At 59.9% G+C, this 13,730-nt stretch overlaps 3 protein-coding genes across 9 annotated transcripts in view; 2 read left to right on the top strand and 1 right to left on the bottom strand.

Annotated features, from left to right (window-relative positions):
* The window catches only part of LOC130252991 (H(+)/Cl(-) exchange transporter 5), a 28,159-nt gene extending 27,359 nt beyond the window's left edge, over positions 1–800 (top strand). For all 6 annotated transcript variants that reach the window (XM_056491151.1, XM_056491155.1, XM_056491150.1 and 3 more), the window contains one exon: positions 428–800. In XM_056491151.1, the coding sequence (XP_056347126.1) occupies positions 428–518 (91 nt within the window). In that variant the 3' untranslated portion in view covers positions 519–800. The remainder of the gene's footprint in view (positions 1–427) is intronic.
* ARHGAP36 (Rho GTPase activating protein 36) overlaps positions 1–3,797 on the top strand; it is a 59,550-nt gene extending 55,753 nt beyond the window's left edge. The window contains exon 12 of the transcript XR_008840482.1: positions 3,780–3,797. The gene's annotated coding sequence lies outside the window, so the exon portion shown is untranslated. The remainder of the gene's footprint in view (positions 1–3,779) is intronic.
* A 1,181-nt stretch (positions 3,798–4,978) lies between these two features.
* Positions 4,979–11,206, bottom strand: LOC130253001 (tumor necrosis factor ligand superfamily member 10-like). 2 transcript variants are annotated; one of them, XM_056491183.1, is made up of 5 exons: positions 10,854–11,205; positions 8,442–8,588; positions 8,181–8,217; positions 7,785–7,892; positions 4,979–7,359 (listed from the first exon to the last, which is right to left on the bottom strand). In XM_056491183.1, exons 1-5 carry the CDS (start codon positions 11,115–11,117, stop codon positions 6,926–6,928), a joined length of 990 nt encoding a protein of 329 aa, XP_056347158.1. In that variant the 5' UTR covers positions 11,118–11,205; the 3' UTR covers positions 4,979–6,925. The 2 variants fall into 2 exon arrangements, with proteins under 2 accessions (XP_056347158.1, XP_056347159.1); XM_056491184.1 differs by lacking the exon at positions 8,442–8,588 and having other exon boundaries at positions 10,854–11,206.
* Positions 11,207–13,730: the final 2,524 nt, after the last annotated feature.

A 13,730-nucleotide genomic window follows, 5' to 3' on the forward strand; every position in this document is an offset into this window, starting at 1 on the left:
CATGGGATCCACTGGGGTCAGGGCTGCAAAGGAATCAGCATGGGATCCATCTGGGGTCAGGGCTGCTCTGCAGAGGGATCAGCAGTGGGATCCACCTGGGGGTTTGGGGTCAGGGCTGCTCTGCAGAGGGATCAGCATGGGATCCATCTGGGGGTTTGGGGTCAGGGCTGCTCTGCAGAGGGATCAGCATGGGATCCATCTGGGCTGGGCCCTGGAGCAGCTCTGGCTGGCAGAGGCACCTGTGTCAGCCCAGATCCCTGAACTGTCCCTGTGCAGGGATGGGGCAGCCACAGCTGCTCTGGGGCTGTGTCAGGGTTTCACCACCCTCTGTGGGGTGTCACTTTGAATCCCAAAAAGCTCCTCAGCACCTGCCAGGGTTCCTTGTGACAGTGCCAATGCATTAATTTTTTTTTTGTTCATTTTGCAGGAAGCTGCTGGGGATCATCACCAAGAAGGATGTACTGAAGCACATTGCACAGATGGCCAACCAGGACCCCGAGTCCATCCTCTTCAACTAGAGGCAGCCTGCAGGGATTCTGTGTCCCACACCTGGAACTTTCTGGCCCATCCTGGGTAGACTTTCCTATTTTTATTGAGACCATGGAACTGTTTCCAGTCTTTTCCTCCATGGAGCTGAAGAAGATATTTTTTTTTCTACCAGATAACCAATTGCACTACGGAATCTGTGGAACAGGATCTTCTTTTTAGAAGGAGAAAAAAAAAGAGACTTTATTTAGGTTGTTTTTGTGAAGTTGAGTTGGAAAGATTCCATGAAGGAGTAAAAGCAAAATGTTAGAGAATTGCATTTATTTCCTCCTCTTTTGTTGGAGCTGCTGTCACAGAGGTGGGGAGGAAGTGCCAAGGTGTTTGTGCACTTGCAGAGGTGTGGAAGGAGCAGGATGGTTGTGCACAGTGTTCAGGTGCTGGCAGAGGGACAGGGCTGGGCTCAGCCTGGTGCATTCCCAGTTGTGTCCACTTGGGAAAAATCACAACCTTGGGAAGCCAAAACATGGGAGAGAAAAATAAAATCTGCCCAGCTGAGGGTGAAAGAAAGAAAAAAAAAAAAAGCCAAACCAAACTTCCCACACCAGATCTCCTTAAAATTGGGCCCAGTTACTGATTGAGAAGATGCTGGTTTTGATTAATTAGTGAATGTATTAATTAATTATATTAATATTAATGTTAATTACTCTGCTGCTGCCTTGTCAGGAGAACCCCAGGGAGGAGGAAGGATGAGTCCACAGGTGTCTCCCCCTCCTGCTCCCTTTCTCTGGTCCCTGCCCAAGGGTTCCTTCTCCCTGATTCCCCCTGGGCTCAGCAGCAAAATCCCAGAGGCTGAGTCCTGAGCTCTGCCCTTCCCAGACCCCAGTGGTGTTGGGCACAGCCCTGGGATGCTGCTGCTCCCTCCTGATCCCAGCAGGAACCCACTGCTCCAGCTCTCCTTTGACCCACAACTCTGCAAGAAACCCTCTCCCACAGCCCCCTGAGCTCCCTGTCCTGTCCCAGCACTGACCAAATCCCATAAAACTGCCACTCACTGGGGTTTGGAGGTTTCTGGATGCCTTGGGGGGCTGGTGCTCCTCATGTGCCATGTTCATGGGGACTGGGGACTCCTGGCTGGGTTGGGTCCCTCTCAAAGTCTCTCTGTGACAAATTCCTTGTCTTTGCAAGGAGCAAAATCCAGATTCCTGATGTTCCAACCAGTCCCTGCTCTGCTGCTTCCACCTGATGTCTCAATCCTTGTACAGCTCAAAGCTGCCTCAGCCTGAGATGTCACTGGTGGATCCAGTTCCTTCTACTTGGAAAATAAATGCCTGGACTGGTCTGTGGTGGTTTTGTCCAGCAGGAGGTGGCTGGAATTCTGCATGTGCTGCCTCAGCCCATGGCAGCAGCAGCAGCTTGGCTTTGGAATTCCTTTCCTTGTGTTTGGAGGGCAGGGAAGGAGCTGCCTTGGGAGTCCCTGTCCTGGCACACCTGGGACACCAGAAACACAAAGCTCTTCTAGTCTCTCCTCACCTTCCATCCTCAGGAGGCTCCCAGCTGAGAAATGTGCTCCTGCCTCAGTTAGATCCAGGATCCATGAGCAGATTCCTCTCCTGGTGGGAAGGCCAAGGTAAGGTGCCAGAGGGGAAACCTGTGTGCAGGGTTATCCCAGGTGGAACATCCCAGGTGGAACATCCCAGGTGGAACATCCCAGGTGGAACATCCCAGATGGAAATCCCAGATGGAATATCCCAGATGGAATATCCCAGCTGGAAAATCCCAGATGGAAATCCCAGCTGGAAAATCCTAGATGGAACATCCCAGCTGTAAATCCCAGATGGAGCATCCCAGGTGAAACATCCCACATGGAACATCCCAGATGGAAATCCCAGCTGGAAAATCCCAGCTGGAAAATCCTAGATGGAATATCCCAGGTGGAATATCCCAGCTGTAAATCCCAGATGGAGCATCCCAGCTGCAACATCCCAGATGGAACATCCCACATGGAGAATCTCAGATGGAAAATCCCAGCTGGAACATCCCAGATGGAACATCCCAGCTAGAACATCTCAGATGTAAATCCCAGCTGGAACATCCCAGCTGGAACATCCCAGATGGAAAATCCAGATGGAATATCCCAGATGGAACATCCCAGCTGGAAAATCCCAGATAGAAATCCCAGATTTAAATCCCAGATGGAACATCCCAGCTGGCTGGTGGCTCATGCCAGCTGCTCCTGGGGAGGCAGGAGGGCAGGGAGCAGCTGGCAGGGGGAACTGCAGAGGGAATTGCAGAGGGAATTGCAGAGGGAGCTGCAGCTGTCAGAGGGAATTGCAGCTGTCAGAGGGAATTGCAGCTGTCAGGGGGAATTGCAGCTGTCAGAGGGAATTGCAGCTGTCAGGGGGAGCTGCAGCTGCTCCTCACTGGAAATGGGAGCCCGGGGCAGGAAGCAGCTGCCCAGCTGCTCCTCTCTCTGCTCAGCTGCTGAGTCTGTCACAGATGTTCTTCCAGTGGAGAAAGTCCTGCCCAGGAAGGGCAGGAGGAGCCCAGCAGGGCTTTGGGCAGGCTCACTTCCAGGCAGGATTGTTTTCCTCTGCCAAACTTCAGCTCCTGAGCGGAGCTTTGCCCTGCCCAGCTCCTGCTCTTCCACTGCTTCACTCCAGGAGGAGCCCGGGGCTCCCTTTGGCACTTGGGGGTGCAGAGAGAGCCGGAGAGATCCACCCACAGCAGGGGGACCCGGAGGGACCCGTTTATATCCCGTGTATATCCATTAATATCCCATTTATGGCCCGTGGTTTGGGGGCCTCCCTGGGGCCAGGGCTGGGGGATGCTGGAAGGGCAGGATGGGACTGGGAGGAGCTGATTCTGGTCTTTAAGGAGCCACCCCAAACCAGTCTGATTCCGTGGTTCCTTGCAAGGGTGCAGGGCTTTGAGCAGCACACAAAACGAGGGATTTTCCTTTGAAGTGCAATTATTTTTTCCTGCTGCCTCCAGCTTGTTTCCTGGGGGAATAAAAGGAAAAAGCTGGGTGGGAGTGGTGCAGGAGGCTGGAGCTGGCTCAGAGTTCAGCTCTCTCTGCCCAAGGGGGTTCTGAGCCCGATTTGGGGATGCTGAGCCCGGTTTGGGGGTGCTGAGCCCAATTTGGGGATGCTGAGCTCGGTTTGGGGGTGCTGAGCCCGAGAGGGAGCCGAGGGAACGACTCCACTGCTGCCTCTGGCTCTGCCACACCCGGGGCTCTCCCTGCAAGGAGAGAAATCCTTCCTTCACTGCGGGGTCCCCGTGGGGCCGAGGGAAAGGGGCTGGGAGTGGCACAGCTGGGATGGGGTTGCACTAAATGGATTTAAAGGTCCTTCCCACCCAAAGCGAAGCATCTGGGATCCTGCAAGGGATGAGCTGAGCTGAGCGAGGCTCTCCCTGCTCATTCACAGCATTCCCAGGGTTTAAGGAGCATCCCACAGCCCCATGAATCCTTTGTGCTGTAGGAAAAAAGGTTTCTGTTTTGTTCCCCGTTTTTCCAGGCTGGATTCCTGCCTGGGGCAGAGTGGGGGCACTGCTGGGCTCACACCCACCCCACTGCCTCTCTGTGAGTGGCCCAGGGAATGATTCTTTGTGTGCTTTATGTACAGTGGCCCAGGGAATGATTCTTTGTGTGCTTTATTTGCAGTGGCCCAGGGAATGATTTCCTGCCCTGCTGACGTGGATTTCCTCTCCCCGCTGTGAACTCGGGCCAGGCTGGAGACTTGAAAGTGAAACGAGATCGTGTCTGGGCAGGGATGGAGAGCTGGAGGTGCAATGAGCTGGTTCATAACAACAAAGAGGGAAAAAAAAAGGAGCCTTTGGGCCCAGGATTTACTGAGAGACAAGGCTGAGCCCTGGGCTGAGGTAACAGCTCATCCCACTGGAGATAAGAGGGTCCTTTGGCAGCGGCTGCAGGAAGCACTTTGTGTCTGGATTGATCCCCGGGGTGAGGCCGAGGGAAATCGGGTCAGTGTGGAGATTTGGTGAGTGCTGCAGCCACCCCCCACCTCCCAGGCTGGGGCAGGGCAGGAGGGACTCAGACAATTCTGCAATGGTTTGGGTTGGGATGATAAAACTCATCCTGTTCCAGCCCAGCTCCCACCATCCCAGGCTGCTCCCAGCCCACCCAGCCTGGCCCTGGGCACTGCCAGGGGCACCTGTGCCAGGACCTCACCTCTCCCACAGGGAATTTCCCCTTTATCCCTCCTGACCCTGTCTGGCTTCAGCTCAAGGTGTTGAGGAAGAGCCAGGAGGGACTGAGCTGTCACTGCAGGGACACTGAAGGGACACTGAAGGGACACTGCAGGGCACTCTGCTGCCTGGGGAGCTGGAGCTCTCAGTTTGGGGTTCAGGGTCAGAAGGGATAATGGGCAGTTGTTTATTCTTGTGGCTCTCCCCAGGCAGAGGGAGATGCAGGGCTGGTTTAGGGATTATTGACTTTGCTTTCTAGCAGGATTTGCAATGAACCTGTCAGCAGTTCATTAAAATAGCGAGTTGTAATTTCTAATAAACGATTTTAACAATAACAGAAAAGCTGTATCAGCACTTTGCTCCATTTGTGCAGCAGATTCTGTTTCCTCAGAGAAAAGAGCTGTGTCCTCATCCAGGTCTTTCCACACTTTGTTGTTTCTCTCCTGGAGCATGTCAGTGCTGGCACAGGCAGTTTTTGTGCAGGCTGGGTTTTCACACCTGGCTTCCCCTCCAGGTGGGAGCAGCTGGCCAGGCTGGGGGTGTCCAGGGAGGCTGAGGCTGTTCAGGGCAGCCTGTGCCAGTTCCTCAGAGCCAGGAATTCCAGCTGGGCTGTCTCACACAGGGTGAGGCTGCTCTTTGCCCTGATGCTGCTGCAGTTCTCCCTCCCCATGCACCCACCCACGAGCCCTCTCCTTTCCAGGAAACCAGCTGGGCTCTGAGCCCAGCTCCCCTGCTCTCTGCTTTCCCTGCTTCCTCCCTGGCAGACACAACCTCTGCTGGCTCCACTGGCTGTGTCCACGTTCAGCTCCCTTCCAAAGGAAATCCTGCAGCCACCTGCTGCATTTCCTGCAGCTCTGCTCTCCCATGGCTGCCCCAGGGGTGGATCAGCTCCCAGGGGTGCCAAGAGCCCTGCTGTGGGTCACCAAGGTGACAGCAGGAGGGGGGATGAGAGGTGAAAGAAAGAGGATGGTTTTTGGAATGGATTTTGTCCCCTCTGGCTCTGGGTCCATCCTGGGTGCAAAGGGCCAGACTGTGCTGGAGTACAAGGATTTATTCCATCCTCCCTGGGAGCCCACACCTGTCTGTAAATCCCCCCAGGCTTAGTGGGATACAGAGAGTAAAGGGGAGTTAGAAAAGGGGGCTGTGCCCACCCAGTGTCCGTGGGCTGAGCCAGCTGGGCCCTGCCTGGAGCCACCTCTGGCCTCTGGGGTGGCCTCCATCACCCCAGGGCTGGTTTGGTCCCTCCAAGGTCACCCAGAGCTGGGACCCTGCAGGGGCTGTGAGGAACTGGGGGCTGGGAATGACAAAATCCCACAGGGAGAGGTGCTTGGCCAGCAGCTGTGCTGAGCTCCTGCTCTGTGCAGTCCCCACGTGCCCCAGTGCCACGTGCCAGCTGTGCTGCCAGGACTGGCAGTGTCACTGTCCTGCCCTTTGCCCTCCCTGCAGCCAGGGCTGCTGTGCCCCAGGTTTTCATCTCCCAGACTGAAACTCCCTCCCTGGACCTGCCCCGTGCCCTCACTGCTGTGCCAGAGGTGCCAGCCCTGCCCTGGGGGTGCTTCCAGCCCCAGTCCTGGCACAACAGCCCTGCCCAGGTGGGCTCAGGCTCGTGGGTGTCACTGTGGGGACACTTTCAGACGTGACCTTGGTGCCTTTCCTGCTGCAGGGAGCTGCTGTGTCCCCAGGGCTGGCATGTGTGTGTCCCCAGGGCTGGCATGTGTGTGTCCCCAGGGCTGGCATGTCCCCGGGGCTGGCATGGCCATGTCCCCAGGGCTGGCATGTGCATGTCCCCAGGGCTGGCATGTGTGTGTCCCCAGGGCTGGCATGTCCCCAGGGCTGGCATGTGCATTTCCCCAGGGCTGGCATGGCCATGTCCCCAGGGCTGGCATGTCCCAGGGCTGGCATGGCCATGGCCGTGTCCCCAGGGCTGGCATGGCTGTGTCCCCAGGGCTGGCATGGCCATGGCCGGGTCCCCAGGGCTGGCATGTGTGTCCCCAGGGCTGGCATGGCCGTGTCCCCAGGGCTGGCATGTCCCCAGGGCTGGCACGGGCGTGTCCCCTGCAGGTCCTGCAGCCCGTTGCTGCCTCACGGCTGAGGGTGGCACCGGGCACAGCCGGACCCTGTGGGCAGCACCCCCGTGTCCCTCCTGGCTCGTCCCTCACCCTGAGGACCAGCACGGTGACAAGAGCCAGCACGGTGACAAGAGCAAGCCCTGCCCAGGAGCCACGCCGGGGGCTCACAGCTCGAGCCGAAAGGCCCCGAAATAAGTGGCTGCAGCATCGTGGGAGTCGATGGCCAGGGAGGAGACGGACACGAAGAGCTCATCGCCGGCGCGCAGCTCGAAGAGGCCGCCCTGGTAGAGCGCCTGCAGCCCGAACTCGGCGGCGGGCGCCCAGCACTTGGTGCCCACGCCCTTGAGCAGCAGCAGCGGCGGCCCGTGCGCCGGCTGCCGCTGGATGCACTGCACCAGCTGCGGCCCCGAGTCCCCGCCGGCCCCGGGGTAGCGGAAATAGATCTGGGAATAGACGTAGTACTTGCCGGGCTGCTCCACCCGCAGCCGCCCCGCGCCGTAGCTCATGTTGTGCAGGTGGGAGCGCAGCCCGCCGTGCCCCCAGTGCCGCAGCGCGTGGCGACACGACTGCGACAGGTTCCCGGGCCGCGGCGGGGGTCCTGCGGGGAGGGATGGGTGCTGAGGCTGTGACCCGCTGCCCGACATGTCTCAGGAGTGGTTTATCGCGTTGGTTTGACCGTTCCCCTTTTTTTTATCCTATTGGTGAGATGGCAGTTCTCCCCCCGTCCCCCTCTTAGAAAAGATCTCTATCCCATAAACCTCGAATCCCCAGAAAGGGCAAAGAGCCTCTTTTGTAATCTTTTACTCTGTCCTTGCTTCTTAGGCTGCTTCTTAGAAACTGACCTAGTCTGGGGCTGGGAAGGAGCCTCAGCAACCCCTCACACTGAGGGGCTGCCAGGCTCACACTGGCCCCATCCCAGTCAAACACCTCTCTCCATCAGCCACCCACCCACCCCAGCCCCCTGCCCTTTGATCTCCCCCCTGCTCCCATCTGGAGACCCCCCACAGGGGTTTCCCCACTCACCATCCTGGGCCAGGCTCTGTGGGCGCAGTGTGAGATGTGCTGAGGCTTTCCCGGCTCTTTTGGGAGGCAGCTGCCCCTCGGAGGTGTTGTAGTAGCTCTGCCAGGCCTCTGCAGGAAGGGGACAGATGCTGTGAGGACAGCCAGCCTGGGGACACCTGGTAGGGCAGGGAATGCCCCACTGACCCAGCAGAGCAACAGGTTACTGAGGGTGGAAATGTCTCATCAATCATCAACCAGCACACGGTGTGTGCAGTGCCCTGGGCAAAGGGACGTGGCTGTGCCCCAGAACTGTGAACCTGTGCCTGTCAAGGGACAATCCTGCTCTCCCCTCTCCTGCCCCAGCCCACAGCAGCCCCAGGAGTGGGTCAGCCCTGGTGCAGCCCAGGAGGGACTCACCCTTCACAGCATTCCTGCGGATGATGTTCTCGGTCACCTGTGCCACAGAGAAGAGAAAATTTCCTGGTTCAAGGTGACCTTGGGTCCCTCCAAGCCTCCACCCCCTTCCCTGTCAGGCTGGCTCTGGGCTCCACCACCTCCTCACTGTGGAGGGCTCAAATCCCATCCTGGCTCTTCCCCCTCCCAGCACTCCAGTGAGGATGGGGAAACTGAGGCACAGGCACACCCAGGAGCTCCCCCCCTGCCTGGTCCCGGGCTCACCGTGGCCACGTAGGCTTTGATGGTGCTGGCCAGCTTGAGGCAGCCCTGGCTGCTGCTCAGCTCCTCCAGGCTGGAGCCCTCGGGCTGCTGGTTGAGCATCTGCAGACAGCGCAGCTCCTCGGCGCTGCCCGGAGCCTGGGGGCGCAGCTGGGAGGGAAACAAAGCCCGATGGCAAACTGGGACACACTGGGAGCAGCCAGGATCCTGCTGGGGGGGAGCAGGAGCAGCTGCCTCCAGCCTGGCTCCTCCAGCAGCTGGGCACGCAGAGAACAGCCAGGGCTCTGGGATCATCCAGCCTCTGGATCCACAGATCCTGGGATTAACTCAGGGTCTAAATCCACAGGATACTGGGATTAACTCAGAGACTAAATCCACAGGATACTGGGATCATCCAGCCTCTGGATCCACAGATCCTGGGATTAACTCAGGGTCTAAATCCACAGGATACTGGGATTAACTCAGAGACTAAATCCACAGGATACTGGGATCATTCAGCCTCTGGATCCACAGGATACTGGGATAAATTCACACTCTGTATCCACAGGATATTGGGGTCAATTCAGCTTCTCTATCCACAGGATATTGAGATCAATTCAGCCTCTAGATCCACATGATATTTGGATTAACTCAACCTCTGTATTCACAGGATACTGGGATCAGTTCTGCCTCTGTATCCACAGGATATTGGGATTAACTCAACCTCTGTATCCACAGGATTTTGGGATCATCCAGCCCCTATATCCACAGAATATTGGGATCAACTCAGCCTCTGGATCCACAGGATACTGGGATCAATTCACACTCTGTATCCACAGGATTTGGGCTCAGTTCAGCCTGTGTATCCACAGGACAGCGGTGTGAGGTCAGTGAAAGGATCTGGGTTCGTCTCTGCCCCCCTGGAGCCCCGCCCAGCCCTGCCCTGCCCCGGCCATTGCCCGTGGGTGGGCAGCGGGAGGGCTCGCAGGGTCCTGCACACAGCTGGGCACAGCTGGGCACAGCTGCACACACCTGCACACACCTGCCCGCCCAGGGGCTGTGCCGAGGCAGCGGATCCCGGGGCTGGGGCTGCTCCCCGGCAATGCCCGCGGCGGCTGCGGGTCCGGGCAGGGCTGCTCCAGGCTGGGGCGGCTCCAGAGAAAGGCGCGGAGCTGCTCCGGGGCTGCTCACCTGGAGAAGGCTCCAGGAGAGCTCAGAGCCCCTGCCAGGCTCAAGCTGCTCCAGGAGACTGATTCCCAACTCCCGGCACACATCCGCCGAAACGAGCCCGAGCTGTTCCACTGGAGCGCTTTTCTCCTCCCTCCGCCTCTCCCCGGGGCTGTGGCTCCCCCTTCCCCTCCTCTGCCCGCCCTCCACGTAAATCCCTCTCAGCGGGACCTCCTGAGACCAGCGATGGAGACAAAGCCCGAAGGAGGCCTGGAGCCCGCCCCGAAGGATGCTCCGCTGGATCCAGACAGGCTGTTTATCCCCCCGCATCCGCGGGCAGGGCTTTTCCTTCTTCCCCGTCTCTGCTGTGATTTGTGGAATGTCTGGCACTGCAGGACCATTTTTTTCCTTTTTTTTTTTTTTTTTTTTTTTTTTTTTGCCTCACCCTCAGGGATGAGAGCAGCTTCCACGGAACTGCTGCCAGCCCCGAATTTCCCTCCACCCGCGGATCTCCCGAGCGGCTCGGGGGTTGTTGTGGCTCGGGATCAGCTGCGGGGAGGGGCTGGCGGGGCTGGGAAAGGATCAGAGCCGTCCCAGCCAAGTTTGGGAGCGGCTTTGCCCGAGTGACCCCGTGGGAGGCGGGAATGGCGGGATCCAGCACGGCTGGGAATGGGGGGTCCCAGCAGCTCCCAAAGGGCGTGAGGAGGATTTGGGGGTCCTGCAGTGGGAGGGAGGTGGGAATGGGAGGAGGGAAAAGATGAAGCCGGAGCCAGGGGTCAGTGGGGGCTGGAGCCCCGGGAAGCTCCCTCGCAGCCACATCTGGGGCTGGAGACTCCGAGGGGATCCCAGGGCAGAGCCCCCCTCGCTCAGAGCCAACCTCAGCTCCGGGCAGGGCCCAGGAAGGACAAAGGCGCCGTCTCTCCACATCTGGATCGGCGGCAGCGTCCACCCCCCGCCCACGCCTGCACAGCTGGATCTGCAGCTCCGGGCGGAGCTCGGCCAGTGTCCACCCCCCAATCCACATCTGGATCCCTGGCTCCCCGGGGCAGTGTCCACCCCCCAATCCACATCTGGACCCGCCGGTTCCTGGGGAGCTGGGGCACTGTCCCAGCCCCGAATACACATCTGGATCCGTGTCTCTTTGGGGCACTGTCCCACCCCCCAATCCACATCTGGATCCGTGGCTCCCTGCGGAGCTGGGGCACCGTCCCACCCCCCAATCCACATCTGGAGCCGCCCTCCCGCCGGGGCTCCCGGGACAAAGCTCACCTTGGCGATGGCCATGGTGAAGTAGACGAAGAGGCCGGTGGTGGAGGCGATCTGCAGGGCCACGATGGCCATGACGGCCACGCTGCCCCAGAGCGGCCCGCAGCGCCGCCGCCGCTGCCCCCCGTCCGGAGCGGGAGCGGCACCGGGAGCGGCACCGGGAGCGGCACCGGCACCGGGAGCGGAGCCCTCGGGCAGCATGGGCGCGTCGGAGCCGCCGCTGTCGGAGCGCAGGTACTGCCCGGGGCTGGGCGGCTGCGGGGCCATGGCCCGGCCGGTCCGGTCCGGTCCCGGTGCCGGTGCCGGTGCCGCGGCCCCGAGCGCGGCGGGACGGGCGGGAGGGGCGGGGCGGGGGGCGGGGGTTGGGGCGGTGGGGGTGGCCTGTGGCAGGAGGGGCGGCGTCTGTGGTGGCCACCGAGGGGCCGGCGGGGCGAGGGTGGCCGCGGGGGTGATGCTCGGGGGGCGGCGGGGCCGGTGCGTGTCCCCAGGGTGTCCCCAGGGTGTCACTTCTCCTGTCCCGCGGGAGGGGGTGGCCTCAGCGCTGACCCAGCTCAGCAGCCCCCAGACCCCTCATGGAGGTGGGAATCCCCTCCCCAGCACGTCCCACCCCAAAATCACGGCCCAGGCAGAGCAGGGCATCTCCAGCCCAAACATCTGCCAGCCCCGGGGATGATTTCGCTGTCCCTCTGCCAGCCCAGCGTGTGCCCGGTGCCACAGCCCCGCCCCTGCCCGGGCACGGAGCCGCTCCCCACGAGTTTGGGAAGGGCGCTGAGCTGGGAGGGAGGTGATTGATTAGGGCTAAAAAAATCCCACGACAACTCAAACCTCGTGGTTGCTCCGGGAAAAGGGCTCGGGACCTGCCGAGGCAGGGGAGGAGGGAGGAGCTGCAAAGGGCACAGCTGGAGATGCAAAAAGCACATCTGGGGGTGCAAAGGGCACATCTGGGGGTGCAGAGGGCACACCTGGGGGTGCAGAGGGCACATCTGGGGATGCAAAGGGCACACCTGGGGAGCAGCTGCCAGCCTGGTCTAGTGGGAAGTGTCCCTGTCCACGGCAGGGTGTGGAATGGGATGAGATTCAGATCCCTTCCAAACCAAACCATTGCACGATTTCATGATTTGCCATTTGGGGCACAGATGTTTGTGCTGAAGGAACCTGGGCCCCCTGCTCTCTGTGCTGCTCCCTGGGATGGGACAGGGCACGGCTGAGGAGCAGAGGGAAACCAGGAGCAGTCAGAACCCCAAAGGTTTGTCTGTGAGTCAGGGCAGCACCAGAAAACTGGAGCTGTGCAGAGAAAACTGGGTGAGAGCCAGGGGGAAAAGAATGCCTCAGTCCTGGCTGAGGAGTTGTTTTTCACTTCGAATGTTTCCTGGTGTGTGCACTGGGAGAGCCGGGTCAGGCAGAGCCTGGAAATCTGTTTCCTCAGTGGAGCAGAGCAAGTGCAGGGGAGCAGGAGGGGGCTGCCTGGTCTCCTGCTGCTCTCAGCGGGGCTGGGATGGGGGAAGCCCGGCAGGAGATGCTGACACGGACCTGGAGCCGAGTCTGGCACTTCCCAGCCTGTCCCTCGCTCCCGCTGCAGTTCCCTTCTGGCAGGAACGTGCAGTTCTAGTTGTGCTCCGTGGGATGGCCAAGGCAGATCCCTGAGCTGGCTCAGGGCAGGATGCTCCTCCCCAGAGCTCTCCCAGAGCCCAGCCCAGCCCGGCCCGGCCTGGCTGATGACTCCCAGCATGTGCTGGCCACACACACGCGGCTCTCCCTGAGCAAACTGCAGCCCCTGCGCCGTGGAGTCACCCCCTGCCTGCTGTAACCTCCCTGGAATGTGCCCTCAGATGTTTGTCTTTGGGTTGCAACCCATCAATTCCTGTGCTGAGGTGATTTCTGGGAACAGCCTCTTCCTCATCACACCGTACTTCGTCAGGCATCCAACCTCTTGGATCCAGCCTCGGGACATTGGGATGGGCACAAGCTGGTCCTCACAGCCCTTCCTGCCTCTGGCTGCTGGACACAGGATAGGGAGAGAGGGAAAGGAGCAGAGAGGCTCTGTGGGCACCCAGGGGTGCTCCCTGCACAGCTGCAGGAGCTTGGGATGGATGGAGGAGCCCCATGGATCCCTGGAGCTGCGAGTTTTCCCAGGAGAGACGAGGAGCAGCAGCCTCTGGAACATCCCAGGGTGGGACAGAGCTCCTGAGACATCCATGCCGTGGGCAGGGTGATGGATGGAAGGGACAGGCAGGGACAGGCAGGGACAGGCAGGGACAGGCAGGGACAGGCAGGGACACACAGGGACAGGCAGGGACAGGCAGGGACAGGCAGGGACACACAGGGACAGGCAGTGGCACACAGGGACAGGCAGGAACACACAGGGACAGGCAGGGACACACAGGGACAGGCAGAAACAGGCAGGGACAGGCAGGGACAGGCAGGGACACACAGGGACAGGCAGGGACACACAGGGACAGGCAGAAACAGGCAGGGACAGGCAGGGACAGGCAGGGACACACAGGGACACACAGGGACAGGCAGAAACAGGCAGGGGCACACAGGGACAGGCAGGGACAGGCAGGGACAGGCAAGTTCTGCTGCAGCTCCTTCCCTGGGCTGGGCTCTCTGGTCCCAGCACCTCCTTGGTTCCTCACAGCTGAGCTGATCTCCTGGCACAATGATCTCTCTCCTCACACAATGATCTCCTGGCACAAAGAGCTGATCTCCTGGCACAATGATCTCCTGGCACAAAGATCTCTCTCGTGGCACAATGATCCGATCTCCTGGCACAATGATCTCCAGCTCGCATAGCTGATCTCCTCGCTCCCTCTAGTGGGATTGGGATGGCTGCGTGGGCAGAGAAGAAGAAGAAGAGAGAGGTGAGGAGGGGAGGGGAAG

The sequence above is a fragment of the Oenanthe melanoleuca genome, chromosome 4A, assembly GCF_029582105.1.
Source record: "Oenanthe melanoleuca isolate GR-GAL-2019-014 chromosome 4A, OMel1.0, whole genome shotgun sequence".
Taxonomy (NCBI): Eukaryota; Metazoa; Chordata; class Aves; order Passeriformes; family Muscicapidae; genus Oenanthe; species Oenanthe melanoleuca.

What these genes read in the sequence shown, in the direction of transcription:
- LOC130253001 (XM_056491183.1), bottom strand. Translation starts at nt 11,117, where the DNA reads ATGGCCCCGCAGCCGCCCAGCCCCGGGCAGTACCTGCGCTCCGACAGC. An exon ending in TCACCATGGCCATCGCCAAG is followed by an intron (nt 8,589 to 10,853) that starts GTGAGCTTTGTC and finishes TTTCCCTCCCAG; the next exon opens with CTGCGCCCCCAGGCTCCGGG. An exon ending in TCAAAGCCTACGTGGCCACG is followed by an intron (nt 8,218 to 8,441) that starts GTGAGCCCGGGA and finishes TCTGTGGCACAG; the next exon opens with GTGACCGAGAACATCATCCG.